Here is a 12,490-nt window from a genome sequence, read left to right as displayed (position 1 = left end):
AGGAGAATGGACGGCTCCTGGTGGGTTCTTAGCATTAGGATCATCAATGGGTAATGTGGGACCCAATCATCTATTAAATACGGGATTTTTGGTCGGGATGAAAGCTCGGTCAAGATAGCATTTCTGCATTTTGAAACAAAATTGAGTTGCATAATATTTTCATGTTAGATCCGAGTGGGGTCAATCTAAGATTGGAGAGGAGGGCGGCGCTCTTAATATGGAGTAACTGAATCTTTTTGATCCTCTTCCGTCGTCAGCAAAAGCGGCATCCCCAATGGCAGCCATTGAAGATCAGCATGTAAAATGATTCAATCTAAATAATGATGGAAGAACACCGGAGTCCATTCCAATTAGAAGCCTTTTTTTAATTGGTTTTTTTGAGTCTGTTGCATCATTTAAGGGTCTAGGACAAGGGTAAGTTTCTCAAAGAACATTTGCTTCATTCTGTTGACATATAGATTTTTCTTTATAAAAAATGCTTTTCTTTACATATGATTAAAAGATAAGGAACTTCTGGCATATCTTGGTGGCGTGATAATGTTACTTCGGCTTTGCTCAATCATCAAGAGATACCCTGTTGAGACCGGGGAAGAAAGCGTGGAAAGGATAAACAATCATCACAAACCCAAGAGGATCAGTATTGTTGTGATCGGTTTTTTATTAGTTCCGTTCCCTGCAAACCACAAATTGTGATGCTCATTGAAAAGTAATATTTTTTATATTGAAAATTACTCCATCAGTAAAGAGGGGTAAAGTCCATATTGATTTTGCAAACCAACATTAAAAAAAAACAGATGATACAATGACTCGATGCTATTGTTCCAGAACATGCATTGGTTGTCTATGTCAGGCATATAAGAACTAAGAATCTGTGTCACACGCAAGGCATTGTTAAGACAGTTCCATAAAAATAATTTAACTCGCTGTGGTAAGCCAGTTTTCCAGAATTTCTGCATTTCCTCCTTGCAAGTATATTTTCGGCTTAATCTATCATATAGAGAATTTAATGTGAATCTGCCATTCCTAGGTAGCTTCTATCTAGGTTTATCCTTGTCTAAGCTATCATACAAATCAATAAACAAATTTATATTCATTATAGATTGAGCAATGATATGAGAAAAAAAATTAATGATTAAGGTTTGGTTCCACTCATTTGTACCATGATTAATCAGATTTTGTATGAGTGTTAACGAATTGTTCCTTTTGGAACATATTTGATCTAGAGTAATATCTGGTTCTGGTATTCATTGGTCAGTCCATATATTTATAGACTGCCCATATCCAACCTCTCAACGCATGTGTTTATGGATCATCTCTATACCCTGCATTACACACTTCCCCATCCAAGAAGAATTAACATATTTTTTCAAAAAAAAAATAGAATTATTATTGTTGAAAAATTTCTCTTTTAACATCTCCACCCACCAACAGTTGGGTTGAGAAACAATTCTCCATGCAATTTTTGTAATCATTGCTATATTCATTCTGTCAGCATACTTAAAGCCCAACCCCCATACATGTGGTTTGCTCAAGAATTAGTTAGATTTTATATAATGACCTTTTGCGGTTAATTCCTTTCCCCAAAAGAAGTCCCTCTGACTGCATTTATCCTCTTCATAATTTTTTTATGAAGTTTAAAACATCTCATTTGGTATACAGGTTAACTAGACAAAAATGTTAATCCTTTGCATGCTACTAATGATGTTTCTGTGTCTTGGATTTGGAAGGGCATTTGTAGGGGGTTAGAGTTGATTAGGAAACATTATTGCTGAGAGGTGGGAGATGGGTCTGCTATTGAAATTTGGAAAGATAAGTGGGTCCCAAACAAAAATACTTGTCCTAATGCCAATTTGTCTTCTAGTCATATGAAAACTGTTAATCAACTAATTGATCAGGATACTAAGCAATGGGACAGGAAAACTCTTCATTGTCTTTTTGACAGTGACACTGTCAACGATATTTGTCAAATCAAATTACCATCTTCTGGTAAGGATACCCTAAAATGGAAACCTACCCACAATGGGCAATTTAGTGTTAAGTCTGCATACAAATGTATTATGATGGAGATCCATGGGAACAACTCTACTAGCTTTCCATGGAAGTCTTTGTGGAAGCTTGATCTCCCACAAAAAATCAAGCATTTCCTGTGGAAATGTATGCATGATTGCGCCTCTGTTAGAATTAAATTATCTAAGTTTGTTTCCTCTATACCTAGTGAATGTCCTCTCTGTAATAGGGATATTGAAACTTTGAATCATCTTTTTCTGGAGTGTGACATTACAAAAAGACTGTGGTTTGCCATAGATTATAATATTGCAGGAAATATGGGCAATATGAGTTTGAAGGAATGGATTGCTAGCTGGTTTACTTCCAATGGTAACAATGGGGAGTCTAACAAAAAATTTGTCCAATTTATTAGTTTCTCTATGTGGAAAATTTGGAATCTTAGATGTAATGTGGTGTTTAACAATGCCCAAGTGCAAGTGACTAATCTGATCATCCAGGTGAATAAAAATATTAGTGACTGAAATGCAAACTCTGTGAGACTTTTGAATAGTAAAAATACTTCAAGTAACAACAGAGTTGTATCTGCATGGAGTTTACCGGATTCTGAATTTCATAAATTTAACTTTGATGCTTCTTTCAAAAAGGAAAACAAACATACGGGTATTGGACTAATAAATTTTAATGATGCTGGGAGCTGTGGGGGTACACATTCAATCCATGGAATAGCTAATGATGAGGAGCAGGCTGAGGCTTTGGCAGCACTAGCAGCAATTAGGTTGGAAAAAGATGAAACAGTGCAGAAACTACATCTGGAAGGTGATTTCCTGAATGTAGTAAATGCTATCAACGGTAGTTTAGCTTCAGCCAAATGGACAAACAATAATGTAATCCAGGATTGCAGGAGTTTATTAGATAGTTTTTCAAGTTGGAAATGCACTTTTGTGCACAGAGATTCTAATGAAGTAGAAAATAACTTAGCCAAGAGAGCTAGGAACTTTAGAGCTGATGAACACTGGAACACAGATTTTCCAGTGTGGTTAAAATCTCTAATTAGAGATGAACTTAATACAAATCTATTCTAAAATTTATTAATGCATCTTTCTTTCCTATTAAAAAAAAAAACTAGACAAAATTGATTTATTGAAAATCATCTTACATGGTTGGTTAATGATTATACTTTTCCAACCTTTTGCTCTTTCCTCTATCTTACTGACGACAAAATCAAAAGTTTTTGTTTTTGATTTGTCAATAAATAAAGGAGCCCGTAGATAAAAGTTATTTTAAAAAGTTTAGACATCATTTTTTTCAACTTAGGATGTATTTTCTTGCTGAAAAAATTCCCTGACTTGTCAAAATTTATCATTTGGCCTGAGAGCAAACTGAAATCACGAAGTAATCTAGTAAGTTCTTACAACTTTGCAGATTAGCCTTTGTAAAGATAACGCAATCATCTGCGAAGAACAGATGAGACATAGATTCACTATTTTTACTTATTTTTAAACCTTGTATTTCTTTAGTTTGTTTCCTTTGCAATAAGAAATCTAGAAAATACTTCCATGCAAACGAGGAACAGGTAGGTGGACAGAGGATCCCCTGCCTCAGTCCGCGAGTTAGTTTGAAATACTCTCCTGCATATCCATTTAGAAGAACTGCAATAGAAGCTGTTGTTATACATTGTTTAATTAGATCACACCAGTCCTTACAGAAACCCAAATTCTCCATTGTTTTTAGTGAAAAATCCCAGCTAACCCTGTCGAAAGTTTTCGACATATCTATTTTCACCCCTAATCCCCCAATTTTTGTTTTCTTACGATTTAATGTGTCAATTAACTCATGAGCTACTATAACGTTATCAGAGGCCTGTCCAATAGCACGAAAATTCTCCTTGATAAACTGAATTCACCTTTTCAATTTGCTTCCTTATTAAATGTCAGGATTAAGGTATGAAGAAAGATGAGCAAAGTGCCCTCCTCGTTATTCTGACATGTTGGAAATTTTTGTATGACATAGATTGCTTTGGCAAAAATGAAGTCAATTTTCCTTATTGCAGTAAGGTATGATATAATTTTGGATGTTCAACTTCTAGAATCGCAACGGTTGAAATTAAGCTACCAACAACAGCAAACGGATAAATAAAGCCATATTGTCAATAATGATGCAAATGAAGGGATTTCTCTGCTAAAAGATGAATACAACCATAATATTTGCATTACTGTGCAATGGTAACGCTATTGCGTTTGAGAACAAGAAACATTTGAAAAGACTTGTCTTCTGATTTAGTAAAGATCGAGAGAGGATCAACAAGTCTTTTTGAATAAAGATCAAACAATTTTTCTAAATCATCATCACTGAACCCAAAGTGTTGCTTGAATATTTCTTCACTTGCAGCTCTCATATGGTTGGTAAGTATTTGTGCACCACTTGCAGGTGGAAAATTTGTTTCCAACATCTCCAATCTTTCTATAGTGAAACACCCAGTTCTCTCTACTAATTCTTTCACTTGTTTAGGTGATGTTAAGTACGACGACATGTTGAAGGAATCCATTTTAGCTTCATCCACGATATCCTGCATGCATGCAAGCAACAAACTAATTAAAATTAATTTCCATCCGATGTTGAGTTATATAAGCCTTAGACTATGCGCACACTTGTAGCATCTAAAGAAGGTTACCGTTTTTGCCAATTCCATAAGACAAGATCCCAAAACATCCAAAAGTAAACCTGGACTTGTTTGAGAAATTAATGTGTCGTCAGCGATAGCCGGAACCAAAATAAACATCAATCCATCACAGACAATCTCATGTCCACGAGCAAGAAGAAAAGCTTCCATATCCGTAACATATTGAGCTGAATAAGCTTGAAAGACCTCATCTGGAGCACTACTATAATGTATCATGCCTTTATTCCATGCTGAGTTCATATCAACAGCTGACCCTCTTGGAACTCTAGAAAGCGAATGAAGTGCAGTAGATGAATTAGCGAAATGAAGGGAAGCTCGAGGAAACAAACATCCGTAAAACGAACCCAGTACACCTGCTGCGAAATAAGGCTTTTCTATTGGAATCGATGCAAATAATGTTAAAATCGTTTGATGCTATGTCATTAAAATATACTTGAAACTCAGGTTTTGCAGTTTGCTTAAGTTGTAGCCATTGAAAATAAGATTCAAATTTAAGATCCATGGCTTCCATTATCGCATTAACAGAAACGAGACTGTTCGATCCTACCGAACAACCCAAATCAACAATGCGAAAGGTGGTGTTTGGGTTGTTCCATAGTTGGTTTTCGACATTGAATTCTTTAGCAATTGCTTCTTTTATCATCCTTGTGAAAGATCAATGCCACGTCTCTGCCGATAACAAGAAAACAATTAAACTCAAAACGATCGGAAGGCAACTAGTTGCTTTATCAGAAAATGAGATATAGATGAAAAAAACAATTGTTTAGTCGGACTCGGATGAACCGGTGGAGTGGAAAAACAAAAAAAAAAAAAAAGGAAAAAAAACATGTTTTAGTGGATATATGATATGTGGACTAGGAAAAGGGAGAAAGATATCGTGTGCACCTACCTGAAGGGAGGAATTCTGGACATAGCTGTGCTGCCCAGTTCCACCTTTCATTGGATGTGATTCAACAGCTGATTTTTCCATCTCCATCTCCTTCTCTAACTCACGAACATTGATGGTTCATCATCGGCTATTTACACATGGTAAAACCCATGTGCATCTCGCTTTGAACATTTTGAAAGTGAGCAATGGTGGTAGGGGCAAACAGGGTCTGCTAGTGCTAACCCCACTCCATTTCATGTAAACCACATATATTCATCGGTAGCGATAAGCCTATGTCTGCGTATTTTCCATGCGGGACTTTTAGACAACTTAGAAAGTCATCAAACCATAACCAGAAATTTTGACTTTACTAGATTAATCATTGAATGGGTGTTATGGGTCAGCCCCTGCCCTCAGCAGCCATGCACGGTCTCGGTCTTCTAAATTTTGTCGATCCAACTATGGATTTGCGTACGCCACAGCGCCCTCAACCATTGAATTTTGACCCTAACCAGCTGCAGATTGGTTTACGTTTACGTCAGAAGGAATCGGTGAGTGCTAATTGATGTACGTCATAAACAGTTCTTATGTTAGAGAGGAAAAAAGAAAAGAAGAAGAAGCCAGTCCAAAAAAAGAAAGAAAAAAAAGGAGAAAGTTATAGGGCCAAAAGTTAGATTGATTGGTGGGACGACATCCTACAAAATGACGTTTAGTCCCAAAGTATTGGGTTTTAGACTCTCTAGTCCTGCCATCTCAAGCCTAGTACTAGGGGATCCAAATTCACCAAATTTCATACGGGTTAATCATTTGTTAAACGATTCAGTCCAAAACTAATTTTTTCCGTGGACAAAAATACCCCGCACCTAATCACTTCTTTATAATTAAGTTTCCATTTTTTTCATTTTCATTTCATGAAAACAGGAGAAGAAAAAAATCATAGGATCAAATCTCATCGTTTCAATAAAATTCCAATCTTCAAACCTAATTATGATAATCGTACAACACTAGATTCATTTTTGAAAAACTTAAATCGTCGTCTCAGTTCCTTTTCTTGAAGATTATTTCAAAATCGATAAATTTTAGCAGATCAAAATTGAAGATAATTTCATCCTTTAGAAGCGATTTGGAAGATGACAACATGTTTTTGTCATTTAATTTGAATTACTCTCACTCCATCAGAAAAAACAGAAAGAGAAACTCTTTAAACGCTTCTTCTTTTTCATCAGATCTGAAGATCTAGAGAAATAATTTTTGTTTTTGTTAATGGAAAATGGAGGTCATAGAAAGATTGCGAAGCATGGATCTAACGCATCATGAGAAGATGCCATTTGTTCAGCTTATATTTCCCGTCGAATCTGCTCATAGAGTCGTTTCTTATCTATGAGATATTGGACTCCTTTCATTCAAAGATGTAAGTAGTAGTGGTACTAGCCAAATTTTGATATTAGATTTCTCTAATTTGATTTTTGGTTTTGATTTTTATGCATTCGATCTAAATTTGTTATGGATTTCGTTGCATTTGTATTAGCAGATTAACTTTTTTTGTAATTTGGTTGGTGTTATTTAATTCTGGATGTGTTGGTAGTATATTAGGATAACAAACCATGCTAGATTAAGATCGATCAATCAATAAGTATTCCGACACCGCGAATTTGCATATATCGTATGAATCTGTTTGTACCGAACTCTAGCATGATCATTTTAAGCAACGATCTATAATTTATATATAAAATAGGATATATATATATATACCATAGTTGATGACAATTAGGCATAGCTTTAAAATGTATACTAAACCCCTAGCTAAGGGTGCAGAATCCACGCAAATGCAAACAAAAATGTATTAAATCTCTAGGATCATTGGATTATGAGCTAGCTATTTGCAGTTAAAATGAAGCTTTCCAAAAGAGGGGATGAGATGAAATGATCTAAATCATGAATGTCCAGACTATTTCGCCATTTTATTTTTGTTCGGGAGTACTACATCTCTGCAACATGATAACTAGCTAATAAGATTCCACACGTATGTACGATGTTTGGATGTGTACATTTTGTCCTTTTGAACACTTAGAAGGCATCTTGCTTTTATATCATCAAGAGAAACTTTAAATTTTCATTTTGATATAAGTCGGTTTTATCGAAGACTCTATTAAGCTCAGATAGACATCTGTTGTCGTGTCACTATTTTTAATTTACATTTCTACTTGTTTGAAAAAAATATTTAGCTATCTACTTGTAGTAGATTACTAGAAAACAAGTTGAAACATTTAGAATATGATACATATTTTAACGCTAAGACGGTCGCTTTTACTCATATTTCTTAAGAACATAAATAAAAAACGTTGGCCGGAAATACTCATAGACATGCCTAAAATCATCAAAACCTTGTTGCTGGAAATGTCCAATCCTTTGTGGAAATATCATCATAATATGCGAATATACTAGCAGATAACACGCTAAATAGCGGAAATAGAGTCTTTCTTCTCTCTTTTCTAGCTACAGTCAATTTGGTTCTTTGTGTATGCTTTTGGAATTCACTTAATCCATCTTCATAGTTTAAGCGAGGAGGGGGATGTCAATGAAAACACATGTTTGTCTAACTTCTGATTCTAACTTGTTTGATAAAGATAGTTCTTTTATTTGGAAGAATCAGTAACTTTCAGTAAACGAGTTTTGCGAACAGATACTAGGTAAAATATACGAGCTGACCAGTTTTGAGTTTTTCCAGCAAAGATTTTAATCGTTATTTCTTTTACTTGGGAATTACTGAAGTAAAAGATCCAAATTTAATTACAGGAACAGAAGTTTAACCCAGGCTTATGTTTATACACAGTGCCTGATTTTATAGAGCCTTCCATTTTGTTTCTAAGCATGGGGGAGGGAACAATTTCAAGCGAATATACTTCAGGTACCTCTCTCTCTCTTTGAAGTATTAGTTTGTGTTCATTCCTCTTGTAGGGACGTGCACGTCATATATTATTAACGTGTACATAGTTGTACACCAGTTTATTATCAATGTGTACGTATTTGTACACCTGTTGAAGAGTGTACATAATTGTACACATGTGGATTGTTAATGTGTACATAATTGTACACATGCTAATTATTAATAGTTTTTTATTCAAGTTCAGTTTTGCATAAAGTGTCAGATTATGTTAATAGCGGCATTCAATAGTAACATGTAGCCGCAATTTCATAATCAGGGAACCAAGTGATGCTTTCAACTGTTAGGAAATTTTAACTCATTTTTTGCGTACACATGGTTTCTTAGTTGTATCTGAATACGTTATGAACGTTGTTAGCTATACTTGCATTTGTAAGGAATTTATGTATATGCCCTGTGGTACCTATACTTTCATTGAAACTCTTTGAATTTTTTTTTTTTCTTTTTGAATTTTGATGATCATAAATGTACTAGCCCTGGTGAATTAAACAGGATTTCTAGTATTGCTTAGGACAATTCTGTAGCACAGTTTAAGGCTAGGGAATCTGACAGTGGTGGAGAATGCAAGAAGGTTTAGAGGAAGTTTGTTGGAAACTTCTACTAAGGTAAGGTAAATTTTTGTACTGTCTCTACAAGGTGTATTTCATGTGTACTACATATTTTTTTACTAGCTCTACAAGGTGTATTTTCTTGCACACCAATTACATGCATTTACTTTTTTTTGTTTTGTACTTCCTACACAAGGTGTATTTGATTGTACACCAGTTATGCACAGTGCAATACAAATGCCATTACTTCATTATGTTGCTTGATGTCTTGCTTATTTATTTGTCATTGTGGATTACGTTGCTTGTCTAGGTATTTTATTTTAGACACTAAGCGAAGAGTTGGGTTTCCTTGCTACACAAAAATAATTTGTCACCGAACACATCTTAGTATCAGATGATAAATCTATTTTCTATCTGTTTTACCATATTAGCATATTACCGTAGAATACATGACAGAATTCGTGTGCCTACTACACTGCTGCATCAATCTCTATACATGTTAGTACTTCCATTGTCCACACTATCCATTTTAGTTTCTAAATAGTCCCTACTCGAATGTTTACTTAAAGGTATCTTTTTAGTCCCTTTTGTTATTACATTTTCTCTGGAAATAGCTTTGAGCCTTCTGTGAAGAAAACAAGAAACCACGATGACTGGCTGTTATATATATTTCTACTTCAGGTTGGGTACAACACTGCAACTGGAAGATAGTAGAATTTGATGGAAGCTAGAATCATTAACTGTACTAAGGTAATGATAGTAGATTAGCAGAATTTGATGGCAGCTAGAGTTTTCAACACATAAATCTTCATAATTAATAACCAACTGCAGATCCTAGATTTTTCTAAAAAAGTAAGTTTCGCAGGCTTCAAGGACTACTTTCACTTAAGGTTTCATGTGTACATAATTATACACATTTTTATTGTTAGTGTATATTTGTACACCTGAAATGAATTTTCTAATCCAATTTAAACAAAATAACCAGTCTGGACTGAAATGAATTTTATAGTTGCACCTAGTAAATTTCAGATGGACATGTATTTGGCTCAGATCTTTCGGGTTGTTCTCTAATTGTTAATAAACTGACTGATCTTTTTTGGTACATTCTAGGTTGTTTGCTGGGAACTCCAAATGAATATAGGTTTCCAGGGGTAAGCAAGCTAATGAATTGAGATGAATATCCACAATGGTTTCCCCAGAAGCTGTCATTTGATCCTAACCTCAATGAAGCTTTTCAAGGTCTGCTTTTGGTGAGTTGAACTCAAATTGTGATTGTCCGTTGTGACAAATATCAAATGACATTCTAAACACGTACCTACGCTTTTTATATGTTAACAACAAAATAAATTGCCACTTGAATTGATTTAGAAAATCATGTATACCTGAATTAGTGCTCAACTGCTATTTAAGAGTCTTTAATTGTTTGTTGTCACAAAAATTACATGTGTACATATTGGTACACCTGTAATATATAACTGTACACTGTTGTACACATGTGACAGAAATAACATGTGTAGATAATAGCCCACTTTAGGACTTCTAATCAAATTTTAGTGCACATATTGATACAACCAAACATCATGATTATGGAAGTGTTAACCATACTTGTATAAATGTAGAATTTCTCATATATGTTTGTATTCGTATCTTTTGTGCATTTCTGTTCACTAGTTTTTCTATCTCGAAGCCAAAATATTGAAGAAGCATATCTTGCCAAGGCTCAGTAGTGTTTGCCTGGTTGTATTTTGAGAATATTATGTTTCTAGCACTACTGCATGTTGATTTATTACTACCGTTACGGACTCTGTTTCTTGTTTTTCTGTGAATTTATGTTTGATGAACTCTTTTTTTACTCACAGGCTGTATGTTCTGAAAGACCATAGAATGTCAAGACGTTTGTTTTAAGGAAAAAGAGAGGAATATTTTGAGATGTTGGCCGCCAAGGTAATGAAGAAGGAAACATATACGAACAGGTTAGTCTTACATAATGATCAGAAGAATTATAATGTGTAAGGCTAGTGATCTTCTTAAATGCAATAATGGATGCTTTTCTGGTAGTGCATCGTTTGCAGAGTTTCTGATTTAGCTTGACATTGTGTCTTGGAATTCAGATTACCATCATTCTATAAGTGTACATACTGGTGCCCCTGGAATACAAGTGTACAAAATGGTGCACCTGTAACAAGATGAGTGCAGGTTGATTTCACTGCCATTCTCATCCTAGAAACAAGCCTTTTTTGGGGAACTGAGATGGTGGATTTCACTGCCATTCTCATCCTAGAAACAAGCATATTTTATTTTTATTTGAGCACACCCAAAATAAACATACCTATCATTTTTACCAAGCTCTAAATGGCAAATATGCCTATCTTTGTGAGACAGATGAGTGCTTAGTTCTATAAGAGCTTGCGACTAGTATTATGAAGGTGCCTTTGTATGGTGAAATTGTTAAAATATGCTTGGGTTTCTTTTGAATTTTTTTATTCTGGGGACTAATCTGTATTTGTTATGAAGAGAGAAGAAATATTATAACTGGTTCGATATGCTCAGATGTAAGAGCTCATTTGGAACAAATGCAAACGCGTCGAATTTTCCCATGATTACACTGAGTAATTCATTCGAAGGTGGCAGAAGAGTTAGAGCTGCAGTTGTTTGTGGGGATGAACATGTTAAATTATTAGGTGCATTTGAGACACTGGAAGCATATATGATGATTTTAGTACACACAAGGATGAGCCTTATTGGGATACCCTGACTGGTGGATTCGCTTGCGTAGATGAGGCTAAAATTTGTATTAGGTGGACCATTTAAGTTGTGTGTAATATACAATATTTAAGTTGTGCGTAATGTACAAGCTGGTGTCTTTGGATTTTCTGGATTTTTGTAGATGTGTACATGTTTGTACACCAATGTAAACTAAGTTTTTTTAAAAGTCAGAATTATAGTCATATGGGTACGTTTTTTGTAGTTCTCGGAAATCTCTTTCTAAATATATAAAGTTTACGAATTTTGGACAAACGGTTCCAAAGATAAATTGACTTTTTTATATATATATTACTTAAAACTGCTGACATCATCATGAGTCACTTTGGACTACACTGCAAATGTTTGGACTAAACTATAAATCAGGAAGGTTATTTGTGTACTTTCCATAAAAAAGGACTAGTTTGTACCTAGTTGAATGAGTTAGGACTAACTAGTATATTTGGATGGGATTTTGGACTAAACCGTATTTTCCCGACGACATCGACATGTTGAGTGAGAGGGTGGGACATCAATTCCCATCTTTCTCTTACTTATAAATTTTACCGTGGTTTGGTTTACTGAAACAAAATTGTTTCGTATATCTTTACGGGCTTATAAGGAAGTTATCTATGGTTGTAGAAAACAATAATTTTAGACGCACCTTGATAGGTGCAAGGTGGAGTGAGTTCTCTCTCTGT

General features: G+C 34.8%; 1 protein-coding gene and 2 long non-coding RNA genes across 4 annotated transcripts; 2 read left to right on the top strand and 1 right to left on the bottom strand.

Moving 5' to 3' along the window:
* The first annotated feature begins 109 nt into the window (after positions 1-109).
* Positions 110-807, top strand: LOC113353479. Its single transcript, XR_003361312.1, has 2 exons — positions 110-414; positions 503-807. It is a non-coding gene; the product is annotated as an uncharacterized LOC113353479 (long non-coding RNA).
* Positions 808-4,186: 3,379 nt separating this feature from the next.
* LOC113353478 (probable S-adenosylmethionine-dependent methyltransferase At5g38100) lies at positions 4,187-5,718 on the bottom strand. Of its 2 annotated transcripts, none has more exons than XM_026597062.1 (3): positions 5,577-5,718; positions 4,679-5,356; positions 4,187-4,573 (listed from the first exon to the last, which is right to left on the bottom strand). In XM_026597062.1, the coding sequence occupies exons 2-3, from the start codon at positions 4,925-4,927 to the stop codon at positions 4,217-4,219; spliced, it is 606 nt and encodes a 201-aa protein (XP_026452847.1). In that variant the 5' UTR covers positions 4,928-5,356; positions 5,577-5,718; the 3' UTR covers positions 4,187-4,216. The 2 variants fall into 2 exon arrangements, with proteins under 2 accessions (XP_026452847.1, XP_026452846.1); XM_026597061.1 differs by having other exon boundaries at positions 4,679-4,952.
* Positions 5,719-6,489: 771 nt separating this feature from the next.
* Positions 6,490-12,016, top strand: LOC113353477. The gene is made up of 6 exons (XR_003361311.1): positions 6,490-6,966; positions 8,389-8,463; positions 8,992-9,104; positions 9,729-9,797; positions 10,158-10,297; positions 10,907-12,016. It is a non-coding gene; the product is annotated as an uncharacterized LOC113353477 (long non-coding RNA).
* Positions 12,017-12,490: the final 474 nt, after the last annotated feature.

This window comes from Papaver somniferum, chromosome 2 (genome assembly GCF_003573695.1).
Source record: "Papaver somniferum cultivar HN1 chromosome 2, ASM357369v1, whole genome shotgun sequence".
NCBI lineage: Eukaryota > Viridiplantae > Streptophyta > Magnoliopsida > Ranunculales > Papaveraceae > Papaver > Papaver somniferum.
This window is presented reverse-complemented; position numbering and strand designations above follow the sequence as displayed.

Coding starts and splice junctions, on each gene's coding strand:
- LOC113353478 (XM_026597061.1), bottom strand. CDS start 5,599: ATGTCCAGAATTCCTCCCTTCAG. Junction 4,953..5,576: donor TCCAGAATTCCTCCCTTCAG/GTAGGTGCACAC, acceptor TTCGCTTTCTAG/AGTTCCAAGAGGGTCAGCTG. Junction 4,574..4,678: donor TTATGGAATTGGCAAAAACG/GTAACCTTCTTT, acceptor GCATGCATGCAG/GATATCGTGGATGAAGCTAA.